We start from the raw sequence: 27385 nt of genomic DNA on the forward strand, positions 1-27385 counted from the left end.
GACCTCTTACCATACTGCCTGACAACTCACGGCCTCTGGTCCTCTGCTCTCTGACGGGCAAGAACATGGAACACAGACATACTTCCCATCAAGCGTGAATGCATGTGTGCAAGCACGTGTGTGTGTGCGCGCGCGTGCGCCGTGCGTGAATGTACACGCACATGCTTCTCCATGTCTAACACCTGATGCAGGACTGACCCATCCTTATACTTAGTGCTGAGAGTAGAAAGAATATTAAAGCCTCACCACACCCTCAAATGTCCCTTCTCCGCCCTCATGCAGGCCCAGCAGGCCTCACATGCTCTCTGCACCTCTGGTGCCCTGCACAGTACAGTAACCCTTTAGTTGAGCAAATCAATGGGATATGTAAGCGAAGACACACTTTCCCAGCTCGGGCAAGGTCATGCTGCAGTCTGCTCTCTGCTGAGAGGACCATGCTAGGCTTCTGCTCTGCCCCTTCTACCTACCTCAAGCTTCTGCTCAGCCTTCTCCCAGCCCTGCAAAGCATTCGGTTGCACATCAACATATCAATCCCTACATATGGTTGCATTTATTTTTTGTCATGGCAGACCAACCACTAAGTGTTAACAAGATTTTTTTTTTTTTTTTTTAAAGGGGACAAAAAGAAAAAGCTTATTTCTGTACCCTTATTTCTGGTACATTGTACATGAGCAATTATGTTGGCTGGTGAATGAATGGATGGGTGAAATTGGGACGGAGGAACACCCTGAATGAAAGACTTGACAGATAGATAACTCCCTACAGTAACCATAGTCAGTTCACTCCTGAAGGCACAGGCTGCCTGGACAGAGATCCAGGGAAGTTCTCAGAATCTCATCTCCAAAAACAAGGTACAGACCTTCTCCCAATGTCACTGAACTACAATGTACATACTTTTATTAATACAAAGACGGTTTGTGATTGACTTTATTGTACATGACTTTCAAATGAACTTTAAAGGAGCCGGGAGGGCACGGCTCAGTGATAGAGCACTTATCTAGCAAGTCCCAGCCAGGTTCCATTCTCCAAATCGCTCCTGCACACATCCCTCCCCCGCACGACTCATTAACTGCAGAGCGTTTCCTCGATCACTTCAGCAAAAGGGTAAGGCGGTGTGAGGATGACTGCACGTGCGTGCATGCGTGCGGCTCTGTCTTTGGCCACAGTCATTCCAGGGCTGGGGTGGGGTCATTACTTCCTGGAGCCCAGCAGCAGAGGCTGGAGGCAGAGCAGGGGCAGGAGGAGCAGAACAGGACGGACTGGGAGGGACAGCCCAGGGGCCATGCTGGGTTCACAGCACATCACACCCTTTTCCCAGGCCTCAAGAGCAAAGCTCCCCATCCACAAAGCCTTAAACTTCAGCTATCACTCGCCTCATGCCACTCCATTCCTGAAAGCAGAGACGCTTTGCCTGAAGTCCTCCAAACTACTCGCTAGTTGACACACAAAAAGCAAGGCAGACTTCCTGCCCTATCCTTCGCTCCACCCTTACAGCCACTGCTTTTACTGCCACGCTGGTGCCATTCAGCTCAGGGGCCACCAGCTAGCTGCCTGGAATCTTGGAACAGACCAGCCCAAAGAAGCGCCACAAGTGTAATATAGCACACAGAAGACTCTGTATAAACAAACGAAAAGGCCATTTTTTTGTATTAAGTGTTATTTTTAAATGATAGCCAAATACTACATGGTAAAAAAATATTTTGTATATATTTGGGAGTAAATAAAATAGACAACTAAATTTGCCTGTTTAACTTTGTGCTTTTAATATGACGAGGCAAGTTTGTGTTTTGTGTCCTGTTCCCACAGGACAGCAGTTCCCAAGATCACTCCCCTCATCTCCTCCAACCCCTCTCCCAGAAACTTCCACACTGCTGCCATGGAGCCTGGGCTCTAGGTTCAGCCCAGCCACTTGCAGATGAGAAGGGACTCTTCCCTGCATTCTTTCCCCACACTCCAAACACCTAGGACACATTGCGTCTCCTTCGTCCCTGCCAACTCTCTCTACATATCTGAGTGCAGACAGAATCCACCTGTGAACACGTGGGGACGACCATGGGCACAAGCCCTGACCTCACTCCACTTAGAATACAGTGGCAAGGACACTAGCAGAGATACAGTACAGTAGCAAGAGCAGCTGCAACAACACTGCATTGACTGCAATAATAATTACAGACAGCTAACAAACCACGGGCCAGGCACATCGCCTGCATCCCTTTAATTCCACAGCAGCACTTTTATGTACAATTCTCATTTTAAAGAGGAGAAACGGAGACCCAGAAAAACTCCATGCGAACTACTACCACAGCTCACTACGTGGCACTTGGGGCTCCACACCGTGTTCTTCAGCCCAGGTTAAGCTGCATACCTGGTGAACAGCAGGAAGAGGCCACTGCCCAGACAGTGCTGACTGATGCAGTCAACAGCCTAGGTCTGCATTTGCCAGGAAGATGGACAGAGCATTGCATGGGGAGAGTTTTCTAATTAGGGGTGCACGCTCAGGACTGAAGGCTCTGGAGGGAAAACATGCTAAAAACAACAACCAGGTTCACCAGGCCAAGGAGACATGGAAAGAGCAAGGGTTAGAGGACAGAGCTTGGCGCGATCTTGGCCCCAGGCAGGCCTACCCAATATTAGCATCTCTGAGTGAAGGCATCACTGCTCCAGTCTCTGACGGGAACCCTGTGGCAGAGGTGCTCTGCCAGCACAGGCTGAGGGCTTCTGATGATTCTGCTTACTCACCTAACACATGTATATATCTAAACCTCGAGAAAATCATGAGATAAAGATGTATAATGGCTTATCTTCACTGTTACCTTAGCAGGATTTGGAGTCACCTGGGAGACCCAGTCTAGGTATGTTTTTGAGACGGGAAGACACTCCCTAAATGTGGGTAGCACAATCCCACAGACCGGGACTAAATAAAGGGAGGGGGGTTCAAATAAGCATTCATCTCTCTGCTTTGTTGACTGTGGAGATTATATAACCAACTGCCTATGGCAGCCCTTCCTCGCCACGACACTGTAGCTCTACCTTCCCAAGGCCAGGCAAACAATATACACCAGTGGACTGCAAAACACCTTTGTCACAAAGATGAAAGCTGAGGTTTTAAAACGAATTCTCACCAATTTCTGTCATCACAACCTCCCCTTCTCTCCCTACCTCCCCGCAACACCCCAGTTTAGTCTTTACTCTGGCAGCCTGGCAGAAAGGGCGGGCATAGAAAGCACAGACACCGGTCTGACCTCTGACCTCTGACCTCGACTCCTGGGCAATCTGGCTTTTCATCCTGACTGTAGGATTTCTCCTGCAGTACCATGTAAGGAAGTGTGCTTTCTTGCTTTTCAAATGAACAACCCCCTCATAAATACCTTCGGCTACTTTAAGACCGAGGTTTCTTCGGGCTGGGCCTGCCTGGGCTAGACAGTAAGACCCTGGTTCTAAAGAAGGCAGTGGGGGTTGGGAGGCCGGGGAACTGCTACAGTTGGGAAAAAAACGGAGATGGAAGGGTGACGGTTTCTGCGCGGGCGACCCATGCACATGTGTGCAGATGGGCACGTCAGCAGAGACCAGAGAGGGACAGTAGGTGTCTTCACTGCTCTGCCTCACTCCTGGAAAGCCACAATCCCTGGTCTTGACTGGGCTGGTTAGCCCCTGAGCTCCCAAGCTAGGGTCACAGGTACGTGCAGCTACGCCTAGCTCTTTACAAGGGTGCAGGGGACTTAAACTCAGGTCCTTAGTTTTACATAGCAAGCCTCTTACTGACCCTAAGTCATAATTGCAATACTGGTCCACCTGGAAGAAGCAGCTTGCCCTACAGCTGAAGTCCCGTGGGGCATGAAAACTCACTCAGAAAATGTTCATAAAATGAACCCTGCTTTTCACAGGTCACGGTCATGAAGACCAAAATACACAAGGGGAGAGGGGTGTCTTTGTAAATATAAGTTGGGAGAACTAACAAAAATCTGGACTTACAAAACCACTGAGTTCCATCAATGCCAGCACACAAATCTCAAACCAACTCCTATAAATTACCAATCACTGCCATTTCTTACAACTCAAAAGCAGCCAAAAAAAAAAAAAAAAAAAAAAAACCCAGAATCAAGTAAGAACATGGATGGACGTGGCTGACCTTTAAAACTAGCCCTGCTAGGACCCAATCTTCACCATAAAGGCAGAGACCACCTGATACAATCACATGACCTCCAGCCTGGAAACTGTTCCACCTCAGATCACCAGGCACATACTTCTTTGTTCCTACCGACAAGGATTAGTCTCTTCCTATAACTTCTAGTACAGCCACGAATGGCCAAGTACCAAAGAGCGCCCTCCTTACACTAACCACATTCTCTACCTTCTCTACCTAACCCATCCCAGGCCCACAGCAAACACTGTCTTCCTGATGGCAGCTTGTGACCTCCTTCTCTAGCCCAGCTCCCCTTTGAATTCCAAACCCCTAAAAGCTAGCCACCCACCTAAAAGTTCTACTTCAGTCTAGAAGGCATCTGGAGATTAGCAAATACAAGCATGAGTTTTCTTCTTCCAGCTGCCGTTTCCCACAATTTTCCCAATCGACTGACTGCACAAGCCAAAACCCCTAGCCTCCCTCATCCTCACGATCTTGTCACCGACCTACCGGCAAATGCTCTTCAATGCAGCCTTGAAAAAGCAGGGCGTTCTTGCCACCACCATCCTAGACGCGAGTTAACACTGTCTCTAGCTCCAGCAACTCAAGAACCTCCAGTTCGCTCCATGTGTGCCTGCATCTGCTTTCCCCTCCATTTCTCAGAATGAACGGAGTGACAGAAGGCACAACTCAAGTTCCTAACTAGAACTCACAGTACCTGTCTTCATTCACTCTCCCGTCATCACGACGGCGAAGTGCCCCGCACTTTCCCAGCCATCACTACACCACAATGCAGCTCACCGGCTGCCCTCAGATAAGCCCCGCGTTCCGGGTTCAGGGTCCAGGCGTGGATGTTCCTCCCCAGACATTTTTGTGCTTGTGCCCTAGATTTTTACCCGGGGTTGTAGTGATATATATGCCTGTGTACCTGTAACAATGGCCATGGGTGTGGTTACAGGTGCAGACTTGACTGGATAAAGGGAAAGGATCAGAGACTGGGGACCCCCTTCAGGTCTCAGAGAGCATGGGGAAGCACGGTCTGCATCCTTAGAGCAGGAGCGCTGTGACAGTCACTTGTTTTCTGGGTAAGGTCTTTCCCCAATAAAACACCATCTATTATTCTATAGGGTCTAGTTAATTACAACCTACCTATATGGGGTTTGTGCTCACTGTCTCTTTAAAAGACATTCTTTAAATCAACTCGCTCGAATTAGCACCCTCTAAATTTCTCTATTCCACTTCCCATCCTGTGTTCACAACTATTATCAACACTTGATAATATTCACACACACACAATTTGTCTCTCTCACTAGTATGCTAGCTCTATGATCCTCACTACACCCATGACAATTATTGGCACAGAAGGGGCAATCAGTAAGCATTTTGAATGTCAAGACAAGTTATCCACTAAAGTACCCTATGATGAGGATGGGAAAACGTTAACTGAGTTTTTAAAACTAGAGCTAAGTGCACACAAGAAAAAACGAAAAGTTGTACAATAATTAATCTTGCATAACCTGGTAAGAATGGATTCACAGGGAGGGCATGGCTGGCTAGCAGCCCTAGTGATTTGGGGTCAGCAAGGTCTCTCTGCCTCCTGCCATGCCGGGTAGCATCCCTTTATGCTATCTGCCAAAGCAAGCCCTTCTCCTTATGCTGCCCTTACTAGACAGTCACTGTCAACTGAAGCAGAACAGCACTCCATCTTATATTCTATCATACATACTACTAAGTTCTGAGGGGAAAAATTTCAAAGTTTAAGAAAATGGACTTACTATATATATATATATATTGAAGTCACACAACCTCAGAGAGAAAGAAAAGAACGTGTTCTGCCTCTTATGTGGATCCTAGCACATGTAAACAAATGTACATGTGGGTACAGAGTAACACATAAGGAGAACAAGGAAGGATAAACAGTATGTGATGATGAACTGACTGCGGGTAATGGACATGGATAAAAAGCATGGATTTTCCGTTTTCATCAGTGGATAAGTGCATAAAAAATACATTTCAGCCCGGCAGTGGTGGTGCACGCCTTTGATCCCAGCACTCAGGAGGCAGAGGCGGGTGGATCTCTGAGTTCAAGGCTAGAGTGGTCTACAGAGAAAGTTCCAGGACAGCCAAGGTTACAAAGAAAGCCTGTCTTGAAAGACGCCGCCACCAAAATAAATTGATAGTGAAAGTGTAAACTCCAACATGAAGTCCTACAGTTTCAAAATGGTTATTCTAACTGCGCAGAGGTTCAATGAGATGCACACTATGGGTCTCATAATCGTTTCTGGGTGGGGTTTTGGTTTCAGTTTAACGATTTAATTAACTTTCAAAATTAATAGTTAATTATAAAGTTCTAATAAAAATTGGAGGGGGAGGACAAGAAAAGCCACTAATACAGAAAACTCCAACCCAGAGTCACCATGACAAAGCTGGCTAACGCTTTGAACTGGGGACTACAGGCAGCCTATAAAGCTGTAAGCAGAGGTTGAGAGGTGAGAATTTCAAAGATCAGAATGTTGACAGAATTGTGGACAATGGAGGCCTTGACCCAAAAATGCTCCAGGAGAGACCAAGGAGTCCTGGAAACTGGGCTAAAGGTCGATCAAATCATCTTCTGGGAGAAGGACCTGGCCTCTTTCTGCCTGTGTCCTGAGAACTCAAGACCTACTGAGTCGATTGGCGGGACAATCCCACAGCAACATGACATTCACATCCTAATATGTTTACTGCTCACTGCTCTTATCCAGGTCCCAAGGGAGGGAAAGTAGCAAGTGAAGCAGAAGGACATGGGAAATGTATGGCTTAGTGAGGGAGGGAGTGGCTGAGTTCAAAGGAGGTGGGGTGTACAGAGAAAGCAACCACAATGGTAGAGAAATTAGTACTCGGAGAGCATCCATGTGCTCTGCATCCGGACAAAGGGAAAGAACCCTTGCGGGCATCATCCCATCCCGGAGGCTCAGCTCCCAACAGTGCAAATGCGAATACCATTGGAGGGGTCAGTGTTCAAAAGGTTGGCCTCAAAGACACACAGAGAGACCTGTAGTTGGCTCCAAGGGAGGCCAGCAACATCTGGAGCGAGCAGCCGAATTGAACAGTGTGGTGAACTAGTTTTGCAGGCATGATAGACATAAAGGTGCAGGGCCTCAAGACACAGACACTTCAGACAATATTCCAGAAAGCCAGTGAAATCAGACAATAATGTGGCAGGGTAACATCCCCACAAGGAAGCCTTAAGAGCCACTTGCACGAATGTGGGAAAGTAAAACCCGCATTGTGATGTAGATTTGAGAGTATGGAGATGCCAGGACTGTGACATCTCCACCAAGAACGGGAAAGGGGGCAGGCGTGGAATGAAAGTACCCCAAGAGACCATCTCTACTTGCTGCTGTAGCTGAGCCAGGAGAGGGGGACTTCTTACGGCTGTTCAATCCCAGATGCCGGAAATGCATCTGCAGGGTTTAGTGTTGGCACTGACAGATTTCAGTCTTGCTTTGATTCAGTCTCACCTGCCACCATCCCTCACCGACCTCTATGAAGTAGAAATGTTCATTCATCATCACTGTATATCAAAGTAATAAAACTTAACTCTTTTCGTTTATAGGTTCACGGTTAAAACTGCCTTACGTCTCAGAAGAAACTTTAGATATGTATTACGCATTTACTCATGTTAAGTGTGTGCACAAATGCCTTTAAGTACACATATGCTGTTAAAGACTAGAGTAGTGGCAAGCTGTAGTAATTCATTCTGCCAATAGATTTGGGTTACCAGCCCTAGAGCATGACTTCTTGCCTGCAGACATGACCTCTTCCAGGGAAAGAGGCGGAGCCGCTCAGTCTCTTATGTGGTAATTGGAGATTGGATCCCTGCTTCTACTGACCCCAAGGCAGACCGGGAGACCACAGTAGCTCTCTGCCTTGTTTTCATGAGTGTTTCCTTGTGGATTCACACACTTTCATCAGTAGCTGGTGTCTTACTTGGAAACTCCACTTTTTGGTTAGAGACAGTGCCGCTCACTGAACCTCGAATTCACTGAATTCAGCTAGCATGGCTGTACAGTAAGCTCAGAGATTCCCCCTCGTCCTCCACCCCCCCCCCCAGTGCTGGCCATAAACACACTTCACTGCTGCTGGTTTCTACCAAATAGGTCCTCATGGATGCATGGCAGGCACTTTACTGGGAGAGGCATCTTCAGCCCCTGAGATTTAGATTTTTAGATTGTGTTAGGACTATTAAAATTAAAGACTATGGGAAGTTTTGGAATCAGAATAGGTGCATCTTGCATTATGAGATGGCCATGAGCCTCTGAGAGCCACAGGCTATGATTTAAAAGTTTAGGTGTTGTGTTGACAAGGGACAAGCTTGTTAATAATGACTGATAACTTGATGGAGTTTGGAATCACCACAGAAATACTCAAGTAAGTAAGGGAAGACCCACCATGAACATGAGTGGCAACATCCTGGGGGCTTAAGTCCCTGGCTGAACAAGCTAAGAAAGGGAGCTGATCGCCAGCAAGCATCCCTCTCTGCTTCTTGACTGTGAACACCTCTACTCTGCTTCATCTTCCCACTTCAGATAAAAGAACATTTTCTGTTGTGTAAGGAAAAGCGGCTTCCTGCTTGGCAGATACTTGAGTCCCCAATATTCTTTCAGAACATCTGTAACACAAGGATACATATGCCAGCACACCACACTGGTAGTCGTCATCATCCCTGTGGCTCCAAACTGGCACTAAAAAAAAGAAGTGAGCTGACTTAAGAATGTCCTTAACAAAATGATAAAAACTGATTTTTTATTATTATTCACAATGCTTTTCCATCTTCTGCATGAAGAAAATGGAAATCTAAGTGGGACAGAGCTGCTACACACACACACACACACACACACACACACACACACACACACACACACACGAGCAGAAAGGCTACAGCACAACGTGCTTGACTGGACCTGAAAAGGCTTCCTGTCTTCAAGGGACACTACTTTAATCTGAAAGGATAAAAGGCAAACCAAAGAGATGCAGGGTCAGGTATTTGCCAGCCATTTCTTGAAACACAGGGAACTTCTCGAGTCAAGGAAGTTGACTGACACTGTCCTTACAATATGTAAATATGAGCTTTCAAGCAAAAATCAGAATTTGAAAAATACCCATGGGCTGTACAAATCCCTGCTCTTTGATTATGATTTGAAAACCGGGTCTCTTTCTAGGAAGCCTTGAACTGACTTCCTCCCCCTTCATCCTCCTTAATGCTCCCACACATTTATAAAGGGAGATGACATAACAAAAATGCCTTTTCAAATGTCCCCCGAATTCAGAAGATGAACGTAACTCAATGGTCAACTATTTTCAAAATAACACATGATGTTACAGAAAAAAAAAAGGCTGTTTACAAAGCCACCCAGAGAGGGGGGTACAGACCCACACGTTCTAATTAACAGTCCATAAACCTTTAATTGGCATAGCATTATCCCCCACATTCCCACTGACAGTTAAGAGTCCAGGTGAGTCAACCAATGGTAGAGTTTTGGAATATCTATAATTATCTGCAAAGATATTACAATACTCCTCCTTCTTATAATTACATATGTGTAAGGACTGGCAACTTTCACATATTCCAACCCAAACAACAGCCTGAAGAAGCAGACACAGGACCCAGCTGCCTCCAGTAAACAGGACATTAACCATGAGCAAAAATATTAAACAATGAGCCTCTCCAAGCCTGATCTTTTGTTGAAAAATAGTTGCATTTTGTTTTTCAGATGTTACTTGTGTTAATGTAATGGTTTACTTTTAAGTAAATTAATGTTTTGTTTTCAACTTCCCCAGTTCTAATTTCTAGTGTAGCAAATAACAGATACAGCTATCAAAAATACAGATGCTCTTTTGGAATCCGTCAATGTTTATGAACAGGAAGGTCCTGCAACTAAAACGTCAGAAAACTGCTGCTTTAAACAAATTTCAAGTGCGAATGGATGCGCAGCTCACCTGCAGCCGTTTGTGTGGTGGATAGAAGGGTCTGGAAGGGTTACACAGCTATCTGAGAAGAGGGGAGACACACATTCTTCCTCATGTTTTATTATCACAATAGCCTGCCAGGATGCATCCCAAGCACATGCCTCTCTGCACAAGCAGCTACAGCTGGTGTCTAATCTCTTACAACGGAGGGGGGCACAGCGCTGATAAGCTCACACGGAAGTCACATTCTCTTGGTCGAGTTTCTACTGATTCATCTCACTGAAATGCACTAGCGCAGAATCCCACTTCATAGGCAGGCTCAAGCTCTCCACCTGAAGCCTGCTCCAAACTTCCCCACGCTCTGCCCACCTTGGCACACAGCAGCTCCTTCCAGTCACCGGTGCACAGATGAACCCTTTAATTAGACACTTTAACGCCGTCAGAGCCCACCCAGCAGCTGGGGTACCCTCGTTAGAAGAGATGTGGGTGCTGTGCAGAAGACATTAATGAACACTGTAGAGGCATCAGTGACCCTATGCTTTGGTCTTCTAACCAGGATAAAGAAAACTCTAGAGAAGCCTGAGGAGCATCCAGGAGGCATGGCTCTGCTGCCACTTTCTTCTCACAATCCTTATCTTCACCAAATGTCCTTTCCTGGGTCCCCAGTTCATGGCCCCAAAGTATACAAACCCCAGTTTTATCAGTGTCTTAAAAGTGCCAAGTGCAGTTAAAAAGAAAACTCCAAACAGGCTCCATCCACTTCATCCAGGCAACAGAGGCCGCTTAAGTGAAATGCCTGGCTGCCATGCAGGTGAATATATTATTATCTTAATATGTTCAATAATGCATTAATGCAAACACAAAAACAAAGTCAGCATTTTAAAACTTTTAGACATTTCTTTTGGCAGGTAAGAGGGTCTGAAGACTTTTGCTCTACCCATTATGAGCCTGGACCCTATGCTGACATAAGTTAGTAAGCACACACACGTGCTTACTGAAGTTTAAACTGTTGAGCAGACTTTCAAATGAACTCCTTCAGCCATTCCTGTGCACTGAGTGTTTCCAATCAAGCAGCCATGGCTGCCACTGTGCACACCTCTGAGAGCTGCTCCAGTACCCTGATAGGAGAAAGAGCTGCTAACTTTTCCATGCGGAGTTAGGTTCAGCTCTCTAATGCTGGCCTCTCATCTACCTCAAGCTCCAGGAATGGAACATGCCATCCAGGTGGGAACAATCGTTAGGAACTCAGCCACCACAGTATCTTTATCTGGTTTCCAAAGGGCACTCCTCTCCAGCAAGGAGATACAAATTGGTATTTTCAACTTTTTAAAAAATTAAGTTGAGATTCATATAAAATAAAATCAAGCATTTTGTAATGAACTACATGTTTCCATACAGTATGCTGACAAAGATGTTAGTCTCTTGGTGACCTAAAGACCTGTCAAATTACTTTCCATTGACTGAAGTCCTATCCAGACATAATCAGAAAAGCAAACTCCAGATGAGCAGTACACCTGCCCCTGCCTTCATTTTCAATGCTTTAGAGTAAGCATGAGACTAAACCTCTTCAATATCCTTCCAAAATATCACTGTTACCTTAAAGTAAGACGTTCTGCTCATTATTTAAAAACACACCGCGTTTAACAAATGACTAACATGCCAGCAAGATCAGTAGGTTACCCAAATATAACAAATACATATTTAACAAATATAACAAAACGAGTTGGGCTAGCATTGCCATGTGCTATCCCTACCCAGCAGGGCCTAAAACCATGAAGTTCTTATTGTGTTCAAAATAAATAAAACTAGGAAAATAAAGCTTACACTAGCTATCTATACAATTAATTTGTGGTTGTTCTAATGTTAACTGTAACCTCCATCTGACTTTCTGGCAAAAAAAAAAAAAAAAAACTTGTCTTATAAATTATACTTGACTAGTCCCTAAAAGAAAGTGGACATTGAAATTAACACTGAACAAAGTGATTGTTTCAGGTCCTTGGTCTCAGTCAGCTTCAAGGGTTCAGTAGCCACATGTGGCAGCGGCCAGCACAGTCGGGATAATAAACGAAGACCGTGTCATCAGAGATCTCTGGCAGAGGACTGGGCTACAGGGAGTCTACAAAAATTCACGACTAGGCTTGGAAAACATGGGTTACTTCCAGACAAATTTCAGCTCACAATATTACTTCACGATGTTTCCTTAACTCCAATTGTATAACTACTACATTTCAATAAAGCAGATGTGCAATGCTCCATAAACATCTCCATTTGATGGGTAACGGGGTAATGGGATTCCTAATTTACTTTTTCTCATACTTAACAATGGCTGGCTTCCCACCACTGGGAAGGCAGAGGCAGATGGATCTCTGTGAGTTAAAGGCCAGCCTGGTCTACAGAATGAGTTTCCTGGCAGCCAGGGTTACAGAGACAAACCCTGTCCCAAAAACAAAACAAAACAAAAAACTTAAAGAAGCTATAAAATATATTAAGTATTTTTAAATAGTAGCATATCAAGCTTGGAGATGATAAAGTAGTGGGTCGAAGAGTTACCCGGACTCCAGGCCCAGTTCTAACACGTGCCCATCATGAGCTGTGTAAAGGCTGTGAGCAAGAATTAAAACCCATGTTGGGAAGGTGTGCACTGCCTTCCGCGATGTTTAACTTGACTGCACGCAGCACTGCAAGGTCCTCTGCACCTTTCACGCTTCTCGGTTTAGCACACAAGGTCAGTTTTTAAGGAGAAAAAGTAAAAAGATTAGGCAACAGTAACATTACAGAGATCTGCAGTCAGCTGGCTTTCACTGAATCCACTACCACCCTTTCAGCACTCCTAGAAAGGAAGTCACTCACTACACAAAGGCACAATGCCATCCCGGGTTCCAGGGACAGGCAGAAAGACACTGCAAACAACAGAAGGCTGGAGATCACGGGAGTTAGGCTGAGTGCAAACGTATACTTAACAGTAAAAACTGTGTACTACTGCACTACATACACAGCTACAGTCTGACCCACATTTGGTTCAGTGGGCTAGCCTGTTGGATGTGGGGAATGCCAGCAAACCTCCCTAGCAATATGAAACAGGATGCCGATTTAGTCTGTCACTTGCGGTTCTAAATGCAAAGGAGTGGCTTTCATCTTGAGTGAAACCAGGAAAACACGAGACGGCAAATGGCATTATATATACATTATGTTTCCTAAAATCCAATAAAAAACAAAATACACTTAAATATGATGGTAATTGGTAATTTTCACACACACACACACACACACACACACACACACACACACTCACTCACACACCAAACTCATGAATTTTCATTTGCCTTACAAGATATCTGAGGATTCTTAAAGAATTAGTAAAGTCTTGGTTTTGAAAATTAAGTGTTCATAATCTAAGGTAAAAGGGATGTACGGTGACATGGCTGCCACCTCTTCCACTTTTACTCTTAGACTTGAATTCATATTTAACGGAAGAGCGACATTAGCATCTAAGAGTCCAAGTCTTCCACGTAGACAGCTGATCAAAACCAACCCATGAGTCCGCATCATTTTTATTTTATGAAGAGTCTCTGAACTGGTTTTCGGTTTACCTGTATTTTCTTCCCCAATCCTTCTCCAGCTTAGGGACTTTATTTCTTTGTGAACACTGATGTTTAACTCCCTTGTAAGAACTGAAGCTGCAGCCTTGGCACTTTGTTCTAAGCACAGCTCTTTTCGAACTTAAACTCTGAAATACTTCCTCACTGAGCTAAGTCTTCAACAAGAATTTCCTAGGAAGGGAACAGCCTAATGTATCGGATGTCGCAATAGGAAAGACCCTCAAACGGGGAGTGCCATAGCGCCTTGCCCTACTGTGTTCCTTTAGTATGACCCACTGTTCCCGTAACCCTCCTTAAAGAGGAAGGTGAGAGCAACAACAGGAGCAAAACGCCTCCTGGTGCCTTACTCCAGCATCAAACATTTCCCAAGGAGTCTGACGTGTCCCCTTTAGGCGGGAAGCCTCCATGGCCTCCAGAAGAGCTCCTTCATGGGAATGCCTCCGCAGCTTGCCGGCAGCTGGGCCAGTTTAAAGCACAGGCAGCCATGTCCCCTTTTTACAGGCTGGCTTCATCCCTGTGTTCGCTTACAGGCAGCCCACAGGTCTGCTGCTCATACTTCAGGGAATAGTGAGAGAACGGTAAATGCTCCAACTTACTTCTCCACTTTGGGGGCCTCTCTTCACACTGACTGAAGCTTTTAAATTAATGGTGAAATGCTGAAGGGTAGGCTCAGAGGTCAGCACCCAGGTTCGGTTCCCAGTGCCCCCTTGGTAGCTCACAACCATCTGTAATTTCAGTTCCAGGGACTCTGATGCCCTCTGCAGACACCAGTCACTCACACATGTGGTGCACATACTTACATGCAGACAAAGAAGAAAGAGAACAACAACACTCATGCAAACAAACTATTTTTTAATTTAACTAAACTAATGGAGAAACAAACATGCCATAGCCATGAATAATCCCACAGGCCTTTGGGGATTTGTTTGTAAGTTAAAAAGAATGTTCAGGCTGTAAGAATCCATATCAAGATACACAATCTAAAAATTGGTTTTGCTGGATAGTGGTGACGCACACCTTTAATCTCAGCACTCAGAAGGCAGAGGCAGGCGGATCTCCACAAGTTTAAGGCCAGTCTGGCCTACAGAGTGAGTTTCAGGACAGCCAGGGCTACACAGAGAAGCCCTGTCTTGAAGTGGGGGAGGGAATGAACTTTAATTCCAATATCCCTGTATTCAGTAAGAATTCCAAGTCTGTCTGCTCTCCTTCATTGAGGAGTGGCCTAGTTATTGAGGTTCCTTACTGCTCATCATTAGAAACACATCTGTGGTCTCCTAATCACCTACCCTGAGCCAGGCTGCTAGAAGCCCAGGAAAACCAGTGTGTGAGGGTGGGATTCCTGTGTGGCCTGACCTATCAGGAGACAGGCAGATGAGAGTTCTGTTCCCAGGAACTACCTGGGGACAGTGTCCTTCAGAACCCCTCAAGGTTTCCCGACATGCCTCCTTGCCTCCCCAACACATCCCCCACTCACCACATCCTGGGATTAACATCACTTGCTCAGACCTTAAAGCCCAAGCTTTTGCTTAGGTAATATTTAAGGTCTTACAATTTAAAGACAATACAAAAAACCCCAGAAAACTATGGAGAACAGGTCAAGTCACAAACACAGTCGCCCAGCAACAGTACACTCTTCATTAAGGAACACCAGAGGGTGTTCAGCTCACGGCCTGAGTCACAGCTTTCATTTAAACATTAAAACAAGAGGCAAGGAACCGCCTTGCAGTCTTGCCTGGCCGTCACTTCTGTTGTATTGGAAATGGCCTCTGTGTCGGTATCAAATCTGTAAAACTGTGTCTGTTTTTTGGTACTTTACCAGCTTCTCTTAATTTCTCTTCTATGCTTAAGTGTTTAAAAAAATAAAAAATAAAATTACAGGAAAACATTCTATGACTAAGTAAAGCAAAAACTGAAATAAAATGAAACGTCACTCTAGGTACTGCACTAAGAACCACACTCAGATAATGGGGAAGTTTTTCTATTTGTCAGGCAAAAGTAAAAGCCACTCCCACATTTGATCCTGACCTACACTGATTTTAAATCACTGGGGTGAGGGCGCATTCTGCAGCAGGGGAAGATGAAGGCAGTCCCCCTTTGCTTCCCTAGAACAAACCATCTACAGATTGACAGCTCCAACTAGGGAGATTGCAGAGTAACCTTAGGGTGTTAAGATTTAAGGTAATTGTTCCGGGTCAGTTTTACCAATGATTTTCCCTACCTTTCTCCCAGTGCACTCATTAACACTTTCCCAAGCAAGCATGTTCTATAGTACCAGATTGCCCCCTTCTAAATGGTGGCTAAAATAAAGGATAAACACTCAAAGGATGAAAAGTACAGTTGGGTGGGGGATTCCTGGTAAAAAGGAGGCTTTCCCCTTGCCCTTGGAGAACCACTTTCATGAGGGAACAAGGAACAGTACTACACACAGCACCAGAGAGCGAGCCTGTGCTGACAGAAATTTAACTGCTCACAGTATCCATCCACCATTTCCATCTAAAATCCTGAAAATGGCTGGAAGCGGCCTTCCAGAGACACACTAGTTGTTTTCCTACAAGACAGACACCTCTAAGCTTCCTGGAGGCCTAACAAGTGAAATCCCAGCGACCTACCTTTCAAGGACCAATGAATGGCAACTCCCTACCTACCTAAAGGGAAGTCTTTGCCTCCCCTCCCCTGACACCCCACTGCCAATCACTACCCTTAACAAAGTGCTTGGTGTAGCGTAAATGATAAAGTTCCTAAAAGGTAGTTAAGTGGAGGCACCCAAGATACAAGATGAAGCTGCAGTATCTAACAATGAATTTTAGCCAGGCATGAAGGCGCTGGCCTATATCAGCACTCAGGGGCATCAGTTAAAAGATCATATGTTTGGGGCTAACCTGGGCTACACGCGGTGAGTTTGAAGCTAGTCTGAATTACAAAGCAAGACCCCTTCTCAAAAATTATCTAAAACTTGGATCTAGGAGTTTGGAGCGCTAGCTCTGTGTTAAGAATACTTGCTGCCCTTGAGGGGTCTCAAGTTTGGTTCCCAGCAACCACTGGATGATTCACAGCCTCCTCCAATCCCAGTTAAAGAAGCTGATCCCCTCTTCCGTCCACCATGGGCTTGCGCATGCATGTGCTACACATAAACTCACACAGGCACACACAGTTAATAAAAGTCACTTGGCTCCGTGGGGGCATCTAGCAGTGGCCCTAATGTCAAACTTTAAAGATAACTGAAAAATTAAACCATCAGTTCTCAACCTAGGGGTTACCCCATTGGGGATCGAATTTCAGATATCCTACATGTTTACATTACAATTCATAACAGCAGCAAAATTACAGTTATGACATAGAATGAAATCGTTTTATGTTGTGGGGGTTACCACAGCATGAGGAACTGCATTTGATGGTCACAGCATTAGGAAAGTTGAGAACCAATGAACTAAACTCTGTCAAATTTGATAGTCATAGAAAACAGTCCTTTTTTTTTTTTTTTTATAAAATAGAAGCCATCTTAGAGACACAGCCATCTCAAAGGCATTCCTGCTGCCAGTCTATGGGACTTAAAGTCTACACTTGGCAGTTTTATTTTTAACTCACTAAAGTCCGGACCTCTGAGGAAAATCAGCTCTGGGGATGAAGAAATGCCAGGAGAGTGAAAGGCGTTGGGAGGTTTTGCTCATGGAACCGAAGCTTAAGCAAATGCAACAGAAGAAGGGCCTGGTTAAAGTCATAGGCTGCTGCCGGCAGAGCCTTCCCAAACCCAGCAAGCTGGGCAACCGTACTTCCTGCAGAGGGTCAGCTGCTCCACGGAGGTTTAACTGGACGGCAGTTCTCTGGAGGTGTGTGCACTTGGAAACATCTCTGAATGCCATCCATGTCAGAAGCTGGCTTTATGCACGGTGACTTCAATTTCCCATCTTGCTCGTAAGTGACGCCATAGGTAGTAGTCATGGTTGCATGCGCCTGTCACTAAGAAGGGCTTTTTTTTTTTTTTTTTTTTTTTTTTTTTCCTCCATTTTCAAATTACAACTCCCATATATGCAGCTTGAGATGTATGGCCAACTTTCCCCACAGGTTCACTAACTGGTCGCCAACAATTCTACCCACACTGACTACATGCAGTGCCAAGAGAGGACTAACTCAAGCTTCCAGAAAAAGGTTTTACAAAAGGGTTTTAAGACTGTTCTTAAGTTGTCACAGAAAGACATTTTTTAAAAGTACCACTGGCTCTTCTAGTTCTTTTATTTGCTTCTAGGAATACTGGGGGGTTGAGGGGGGGGTGACACAGAAGTATTATTACCCACTGTCAAACTCTTAACTAAGATAGTTAAGGGCCAAATTAAGGAAGGGAACACGAGAGTATCAAAGTCACACTGATCCTAGAACACAAAGTTTCAGATCCTAAAATGTCCACCAGAACTTTCCATCTGAGAGAACAGCCCAGGAACTGGGAAATCTGGGGGAACTGTGCAGCAGAAATCATTCAGCAACTTGGGACATGCCTGTAACCTGAGGACGATCCATTTGGATGAGCTCTGCAAATGAACAATGATACCCTGGTGCACACACAGTACACGCAAAGATGTCTATTCTGACTAACCCTTCCTCGTTCTCTTCACACTTAGCGTTCCCTCTCCTCGTGCTATGTCCACTCTGCAAACCTCCCAGAGACACAGAGTATGTGTCCTGTGCCTCAATGTCACATGTCAGTGCATGAGCTATGCAAGGCCTGTGCCATTCTGTACCCACAGCTTTCTAAGCTGGTTCCCTCACCCTCTATCCATCCTGCTCTCCACTCAGACCGATCCTCCACATCTCACAAGGATAGGAACTTCCCCCATACGCCCTAAGGATGCTCTCTATCCTTCTCATGCAGTACCTCCACTTGAGTTCTTTCCCTGAAAGCAAAGCTGTTTCCTCTCCCTCACCCAGAAGCACAGAGGCTACCTCCATTGTTTGAGAGATGTTCCCTGAAATCAAGGAAAAGTCAAACAAACGTTGACACTAAAATAGTGAAGCCACTTGCACACTTGGAAGCAGTAAGCCTCAACACTTGCTACAGGACAGTGTATTATTCTGGATTGCCACTGTGCATTTACAAGTTGTTACTGCTAATACCGCCCTGCTTCCAGCCAAGGAGGAGAAACCTCTCTCTTCAGATAATGAAATCAAGGCCCCGAGGCTAAGGAAGTTGTTCAAGGCAGGGGTATAAAAACGTGTGGTATACTACCAAAAAAAGTTCAGGCTCCAAGCCTGTTCTTTCCTTCACACCGTTATTTCTAAGTACTATGGCAGGGGCCCCTGGAGGGTCTGTGGCTACTTCAGACACTGAGTTTCTGCTTTCTCTCCATGCAAACAGGCAAACAGGCCGTGGACTGTTTCAGTACCGTGATTTGCACAGGCTGCACAGGGATGGGGGTGGGAAGATGGCAACCCAGGGCCTTGCACAAACCAAGTATCTGTTCCAACTCTGAACTTGAGTTTGAATTTCTAGGGTAGCACATAGCAATACAAGCAGCCCACATAATGTAACTGTTGTGGAGTTTACATTCCCCAATAGTTTCCATGGGTGTTCAGGAATCTGAAAGGGCTTCAAAACCATTGCATAAGCTACGGAAAAAGAACTAGTAGCTATAGTCTTCATTTCCCCATAAACTTTACCAAAATGCCAAGTCTGGATCTTCCACTAATGAGTATGACCACGCACAGCAACGTGGTTTCGTGCATTTTCAGTCGATAAGCCTTTGATCCCACATTTCCCTTCGTTTACTGTTTGTGACAAAAATAATCTCTAGATATAGTAGGCATTATGCAATTCATAAAGGAACTAATCAGAACCTATGGAATATTTAAGGAGTACAACTTGTCTTTCTAAAAGTGGAAAAACTTGTCAGGTGGTGGTGGCTCACGCCTTTAATCCCAGCACTTGGGAGGGAGTGGCAGATGGATTTCTATGAGTTCGAGACCACAGAGTGTGTTCAAGTTCCAGGATACCCAGAGCTGTTACAGAGAGAAACCCTGTCTCAAAAACTGGGGTGAGGGATGGGGAACTCAAGTCAGAAAGTCTGTATAATTGTGGTGATTTCAAACTAACAGAACAGCTTCCCAGATGCTCAGCACAATCTGGAACTCCATCACATGTGACATTCAGTATGGATAACAATTAGGAAAAGAAGCCTGAGTGTCACAACTACAACCTAGAGACACACGGGCATCGCCAAGGCTGTTCATTATGCGACCTAATCCTATCCTTTGGGACTAGTACCATTTTTCTTGTGTCACTGAAGCATCCGATGCAGGGGGGTTAAATCACTTGGGCAGTGACACCAAGCTGTATGGGGACAGCAGGGATTCAAACACCCTTCTGACTTGACTTTCAAAACCACTTACTGGCCCAGAACCTGAAGAAGATGCAAAGTTAAGCACCAGGGGGAGAAGTAAATACCAAGAAAACTTACGAACAAAACTGAACCTGCAAAGAAACACAGTTCAAATGTTCATGTCTACAGTCTTGCAAAAGCACCGAGTTTGTCTTCTGAGACGCCCGCCCACATAGAGAGCAGTGCCCTTGGGTCACCCAGCACTGGTCCCCGGCTCAGAAGCCAGAGTATACAAACCATCTTCTGAATGCTCAGGAAAGCTGGAAAAGAGCAACTTGCCCTGGGGACAACCACAGTCTCCTCAGGGAGCCCCTACCAACTGCTGGGGTGAGAGATTCGAGGCCAGCTCTGGAGGGATCCCCTTTTCACTAGGAGAGCTTCCACTTCCGGGATTAAAACTATTTCCCCAAAGCTAAGTCCCTGCTTCCTGCCGTGGAGGTGCCCAGGCTGGCCCACCTCAGGACAGCACCAACGTGTTTGGCCCTGAGTAGACGACAGGAAGGAAACATGGCCCCGAAGCTGGCTCTCCATCAGGGCCTTGGGGTCCGATGGCAACTGCTCAGTGGACCGTCTTCCTGTCATCCTCCGAGCATCCTGGAGGAAAACAGTAAGGGCAGATTCCAGAGTCCCTGCCCAGAGGGCTGACCATTCTGTCTCTTGAGAAGTCGGTTTCGACCCAGGCACCAGATGCGTGTGCCATACCACCTCTGCAGTGCTCCTGAGACACAGGGTGTACCGGCCTGGAGCAACTGTCCCTTCACCCTGTCAGCCAGGGCCGGCTGAAGCCTCCGCCCCACTGTACTGGCCTGTGTTCTGAATTCTCTATGAGGGCGGGCCCTTTGCTTCACACAACTTCAATCTAGTCTGCTCCCAACTGCCTTTGCAGGCCGGGACAGCTGGCTCTCGCTTCCTGGCCGGAGCCTTCCCACTGACCCCTTTCTCCATGCAGAAGGCTCAACTCCAGGTGCACGTTTGGGGAAATCACCTTAAAACCACATGAAGTGTCTTCAGGGATCACTTCCCTAAGGTAAGTTTGACTGGAATCTCAAGCACTCGTCCTTCCCAGGTATTTCCTCTTCCGGGACATCTGTCGGATAAGCACCCATGATCTTTCACACACAGGCCATGTTTTCCAATGATTACGTCCACCCGGAAGAAGCAGCTTGCCCTACAGCTGAAGTCACCCACGGTGCCCCTGCCCCATGAAGACGTGCAGGTCTGGGGCATGAAAACTCACTCAGAAAAATCTGTTCATAAAACGATCCCTGCTTTTCACAGGTCACGGTCATGAAGACCAAAATACACAAGGGGGGAGGGGTGTCTTTGCAAATATAAGTTGGGAGAGCTAACGAAAATCTGGACTTACAAAACCACTGAGTTCCATCAATGCCGGCACACAAATCTCAAACCAACTCCTATAAATTACCAATCGCTGCCATTTCCTACAACGTAAATTCACGCTCTGGGCAAGTGGTAAATATGCACTACTGTGGAAACGTGTATTGCACAGCTAACTGCAGAGAATAAACAAAAGGAGGTAAGGGGTGCTAAACGCACAAACTTTTGCTCGAAACCAAGTTTCAGCATGTTCTTCAAACAGAGAAAGAGGGAAAGCGGGGGAGGAGGAAGGAGATGGCCACCAAAACAAAATCTCTTTCTGATGAGTGGCCTAGTTTCAGTCAACTGCATTATCTCCAGCTTTAGCACCTAGCACAATTCCCAGGGCATCGGGATTAAAGGATTCTTGAGTGGATGAGCCAGTGAGTGAGTAAATGGAGTAAACGAAGGCAACCGTGGGGATGGAGGCAACCTACAAGCTAAAAACTCAAGGTGTTCATGAGGAAACAGTTTCCATGACGCTTGTTAGACAAGTAGCCCGCGCTGGCTCTCCCGCCACAGCGCAGGCAGGCAGGCAGGCAGGCAGGTCTCCTTACCTGATGCACAGGCACTTTCTGCGGGGTGTTCTGGGGTGACGGGTGGAGTTGTGCCCAAGGCTGGTGATGAGGGTGTGGAGGGGAAGACTGGTGCAGGCCTGGGTGGGGCTGTAGTGGAGGGCAGCTTGGCAGCTGCTGAAAAGATGGCTGCTGACCAGGGTGCTGTTGGCCGGGTATCAGTCGTTCCTGGATTGCCTGCGGGTCTGCAAGGCCAACACCAGGACAGCCATTTGGTCTCATGTGCCCGGTCAACTCCCTTGGCGCCGAGGACATGCCCATGAATGGTCGAGGCTGCTGCATGTTTCTAGGGCCTATATTCCTCTGCCCGAGTCCCATGGCACCCGGGGGCTGGTGGGATGGCTGAGGGTGGGGCATATTTGGATAACTGCCAACTTCCATTGGCATCCCCGCACTTCCGGGCCTGACTTGCGGAGGAGGCGTGCCTGCTGGATTACTCATTGCTTTCATGGGTGACATGGGAGGTGGAGAGGCGTAAGTTCCCTGAGACTGTGAAGGATGCATAGTTTGCGTGTTCATTTGGTTAAGTGAGCCACTGGCGTGGATGGGCTGCTGGTGCATTCGTCCTGGACCGCTGTTTGATGGGAATCCTACGGCATTGGGGTACCTTGGTACGGACTGACTCATTGGAGTACTGTTTGTAAGGCCTAAGTTCTGATTCATCCCTGTACTGTTAACTAATCCCTGATTTAGGTTACTGTAAGGGTATCGAGAATACTGCCCTGAGTTGTTTACAGTCGGGGAGGGGACTGTCTGGCCCCGAGAACTGAAGTTAAGGGTCTGCGGCCTGACGGCCCCTTGCTGAGGAGGGTTTGGGGAGAATCTGGGACTGTGGGCGACGGGTTCTCCGTGGAGAGCGGTGGGGGCGTGGTGGAACTGCTGCACTGGATGTCGAAGGGAGGGTGCCACGCTCGGGCTCTGCTGGGGCATGTGCGACAAGTGGCCAGGCCCTGAGGTGGCAATGAAAGGGTTCCCCTGACTGAGGCCCTCCTGACCCTGGGAAAACTGGCTCATCCTCTGCTGTGGCTGGCCGTGCTGCTGCATGGAAAAATCCCCACGTGCCATATAGCTGCCCATCTGCTGAATGTGCTGCGGGTGGCCCTGTGCCGGCGGCGGCCCCGACGGAGCTGGCTGTGGTGGCTGTTGCTGGTAGGGGGCTCGTATCTGGTCTGGTACCTGAACAGCCCGAGGGCCCCACATGGAGCCGCTATCCACGAAAGATTGCCCGTGCCGCTCATTCTGCATGCCAGGGTAGACTCCCATCTGACCGCCGCCGCCACCTCCGTGCGGCACCTGGGGAACGGGAGGGGTGTGATACTGCGAGTGGGGAGACGCCAGTCCGTTCCCAGGGGCACTGCCCATCATCCTACTAGGCTGATCCATCAGATGCATCTTTTGTTCATACTGGTTATAGTGATCAAAATGGGTCAACTTGGTTTGATTTTGATTCGTGGAAGGATGATGAAGGGACGGCTGTAAGGGGGCGAAACCTTGGTCCATGGGCATCTGCTGACCCATGGGGTTCACTGGATTTTCAGGGTAGCCACATTCCCCAAGGCCCTCAAGGCCTTCGCTGAATATATTCCCATCCTCGCCAAAAAGACTCATCATTCCTGGATCCGCCATCTTCTTCCAACACACGGCTCCTCCAAACACAGCTTGGGAGCTTGTCTGTGCTTCTTCAATGAGGTGCTTGTCCTCAAAGCCTATAATCCTTAACTAATCTTCCTCATGTCATTCTAAATTTCCTTAATTCTCCTGGACCCTGCAGTGTCAGGCGAGGACTGGATATAGGTCCTAGAAGGGAGCAGGAGGTAGGAAGGAAGAAAAGAGAAAACAAAGAATTAGGAACAAATGATAAGAGCCGCCAGTATTTTCCACATTTGAATTTAGCTTCCATCAACAATACTAATCTAGGCCCCTTGCTGAGCTGTATTTTACAAATCTGGTTCACTTTAAGGGAAACTCATTAGCTTCTACCAGACGCATTATGATCAGTTACGTAGAAAGCCAGCAAAACACTAACCTTAACCTTAAATTAATCCATTCACTACACTTCCTCACATTCCGTTCTTGGATGGAACAGAACAAAAGAACCCGACATGGAGCAGCAGCAGCTGCCACAGCAGGCAAGCAGATGTATGAATGCAGCCAAGCAACCCATCTGCTGAAGGGAAGCCCTGGAAATGCTCTGGTTACCAACAGCCGCCCTTAACCTCGCTCCCCAGAGCAGAGTGATCAGAGGAGCGCAGCACCATGCACGCACGGGCTGTGAAAAACCCAACCCCGTTAAACTGACTGGAGGATTATACAAATACCGAAATCGGTCATTTTGTACAAATTAGACATTTACAGCCCACATCCTACTGTGTAACTGCAACAGAGGCCCTCTAACAAGAAAGTGCCCACAACCAGGTCGAAAGCACGCTTGAGCACAGCACAATAAACTCATAATTTCATTATGCTTAATAAATAGCAGGAATAGACAAGATTCAGAAAGGGACTACAAGAAAAGCTTTCATTCTCCACGAGGACCGATTTGACTCATGGCTCCGGGCCCACCACGTTCCAGATTTGTGGGGCGGATGGTAGCAGGGTCCAGACACCAGCTTCATTATGCTCCATCACCGGCTCTGGTGAAGGCTGAAGACCCCAAGTGACCACTCAGGGAAACTAGCTGGTAGCCGATGACTATCCCTGTTGGTAGAGACAGGCCTTTTCAGAAACTAGCCAAAACTGGATGCTACTTTAACAGAATAAAGTTAAAAATATCCACCAGACCTTTTCAAACCCTGATAGGACAAAGCAGGACTCAGCAGGAGGAAGTGGGGTTAGCTGGAGCATCCTTCACCTCCTATGCTAACAGTATAGCTAGCTACCCAGCCCTCTCCCTTCTCCATTAACTCTTTCTCATGCATTTGGGGTCAGATTAGAATAACCAGCTTGATTTCAAGAATGCTTCAACAACCAAAACAGAAGAGTGGTTTTGTTCGCTGCTTATTGAATCAACAAGCTAGTAAAGAATGAATTCACGTAAGAAAAATGCCTGAAATCTCAGACATCTTTGGAATTTAACTCGTTGATTTCCTCTTACAAGCACAGGAAGCACTGTGTGATGGAGGAGCACCGAAGGCGCCTATCCTAACGATGCCAGAGACAAACTCTGTCATGAGTTCCAGGGCGCTCTTCTATAAGAAGCGACGCTGCTGAGGAGACACCCAGTGAGACAGACCAAACCCTCTTCTACCTGCCCCATTCTAACCTATTCGGAACACGGAGGAAGCGCTGTTTATGGAAATGTAAACAACAGTCCGGCTCACTGTCAGCACTACAGACATGACAACTGTGAGGGCCTCCAGGTCCCTCGCTTTCAGGTGACAGCTGTCAGCTACCGTCACAGGTCTCCTCACTCTGCCACTAACTGCCACAAATGTTCTGATCTACTTTCTCCGAAAGCAGGGGTCAGACAGGGGACAATCAGGTACACACGAATGCCATTTTGTTGAAAATCTGCGGCTTTTCCACGGAATGACTAGAATTCCAGGCGAGGAGTAGAAACCTCCAGTGCCAAATGCAACAAATATTGATATATTGAATTTATTATGCCTAACCTAAAAAGTTTAAAAAGTTAGTGCTCGTAAATTTACCCAAGGTTCATTCTTCACTTTCACGGAAATAAACGCTGCAATGGACTTGAGAACAGCTTAAGGCTGCCAAGCAGCCCGCTTCACACATCAGCTGAGGAAAAGTGGTATCATCTATATGTTCTGGAAAACCTTGCTTCATATCATGACAGTTCATCTGCTGAGGCCCACCAGGTGTGTTGGGGGGAAGGGCAGGAGCCACAGCCTGGATAAATCCTGGCCCCCTCTGCCCTGGGTGGAAGGGGGCACAGAGGCCCCCGGTACTCTCTCCAGCAGGACCATCGAGGCCAGGGCATCACAGAGCCAGCTTGGAGGGGCAGCCATGGAGGTGGCACTTGCTTTTATCAGCTAAGGGTCCAGCAGAAGGGGAGAGGAAGTTGTGCAGGCATGACGAGGGACAAAACAGGGCCTCGCTGAGAGTAATTACACCAGACATTTGGCTTTGTTCCTCCTTCCGGTTCCCTACTTGTTCCCATTAAGAATCCGCTCCCGGAGGCACGAAAACTACCAGCATTATATGGTAGGTATCAAGTAAGCATGTCTCCCACCGCAGCTGTGACCACACTCAGGTGTGCCCCAGGCAGCGAAATTAAAAACCTGTGGCTCGGCAGTGTGCCTGCAGTGACTGCTAACATCTGGGCTGCCAACGCCCCCAACGCCGCCAACGCCACCTCGCTCCTTTTCTGACCTCTAGGACCCGCTGGCAACTGTGACAGAACTCCATCAGTGACTATGGTCCGGTCCGTACTTCTGCCCTGAGCTAACCTAATTAATTGATTTTGGTCATCTTTTTATTGGATTAGGACCATCTGAATGCCCACTTTCCCAGGTCCGCAGCATATAACCCTCTGGGTTTTTAACCTGTTTACAATAAAACTCTACTTTGAAGTCTTTTCTTTCTCTACATTCAATGTCCACATTGCCTATGGCTACAGATTACTGTCAAGGGGGCCACACCCAAGAGTCACAATCAGGAAAAAAAAAAAAGTTCACTTTCTAGTAGCTATGTATTAAAAGTAGCCAAAAGGGTGAAATAAATTTTAATACTTTCCATTTAATCCTTATGAAACCTGGTATGAACTGAAGGAGAGTTCACATACAAGATGTGTGTGTGTGTGTGTGTGTGTGTGTGTGTGTGTGTGTGTGTGTTCAGAGGTGAGAAGGGGACATGAAATGCCACCTGAGAGAACTATCAGCGTGGGCAGAAGCCCAGGACAATGCCAGCTCCGAGCAGTCCCCAGCTGATGAGCACGTTTGGGCCTTCGCCCCACGCTCCTCTTCACAGGTGAGTTAACAATGGGACTAAGTGGCTTTAAAAAAAAAAAAATTATTTTTAATGACAAACATTCCCCAAAATGCAAAGTGATGGATGGATAAGACAGCAGCATGATGAATAAGGGCCAAAGCCCAAAGCCAATATTGGGTCTACTTCATTCAGAGATGAGTCCGAAAGACAATGCTTCTTCAAACAGAAGCAAATGCAATTCCTTTCAAGAACTTTTCCCACAGAGTCTAACTTTTAGGAACAAGCACATCAGGGAAGGAAGCAGGTACTGACTACTGGTGCTTTCCCTAGGGATAAATAGGCATACTAAACAAGTAAACAGCACAAAGAACTAACAATGAGCTGTGAATGTAGCTCAGAACTGCATGCCGAGCATGGACGAAACCATGGCTCGACCTTTAGTATCACAGCATTGCTAAATTTTCGTAATTAAAAAAAGAAAAAAATTAGCAGAGCAAGCAG

At 46.6% G+C, this 27385-nt stretch overlaps 1 protein-coding gene across 2 annotated transcripts in view; it reads right to left on the bottom strand.

Annotated features, from left to right (window-relative positions):
• Positions 1 to 27385, bottom strand: part of Chd7 (chromodomain helicase DNA binding protein 7) — a 180021-nt gene that overhangs the window by 97565 nt on the left and 55071 nt on the right. For both annotated transcript variants that reach the window (XM_051197332.1, XM_051197325.1), the window contains exon 2: positions 21977 to 23791. In XM_051197332.1, the coding sequence (XP_051053289.1) occupies positions 21977 to 23620 (1644 nt within the window). In that variant the 5' untranslated portion in view covers positions 23621 to 23791. The remainder of the gene's footprint in view (positions 1 to 21976; positions 23792 to 27385) is intronic.

The sequence above is a fragment of the Phodopus roborovskii genome, unplaced genomic scaffold (assembly GCF_943737965.1).
Source record: "Phodopus roborovskii unplaced genomic scaffold, PHOROB, whole genome shotgun sequence".
Lineage (NCBI taxonomy): Eukaryota > Metazoa > Chordata > Mammalia > Rodentia > Cricetidae > Phodopus > Phodopus roborovskii.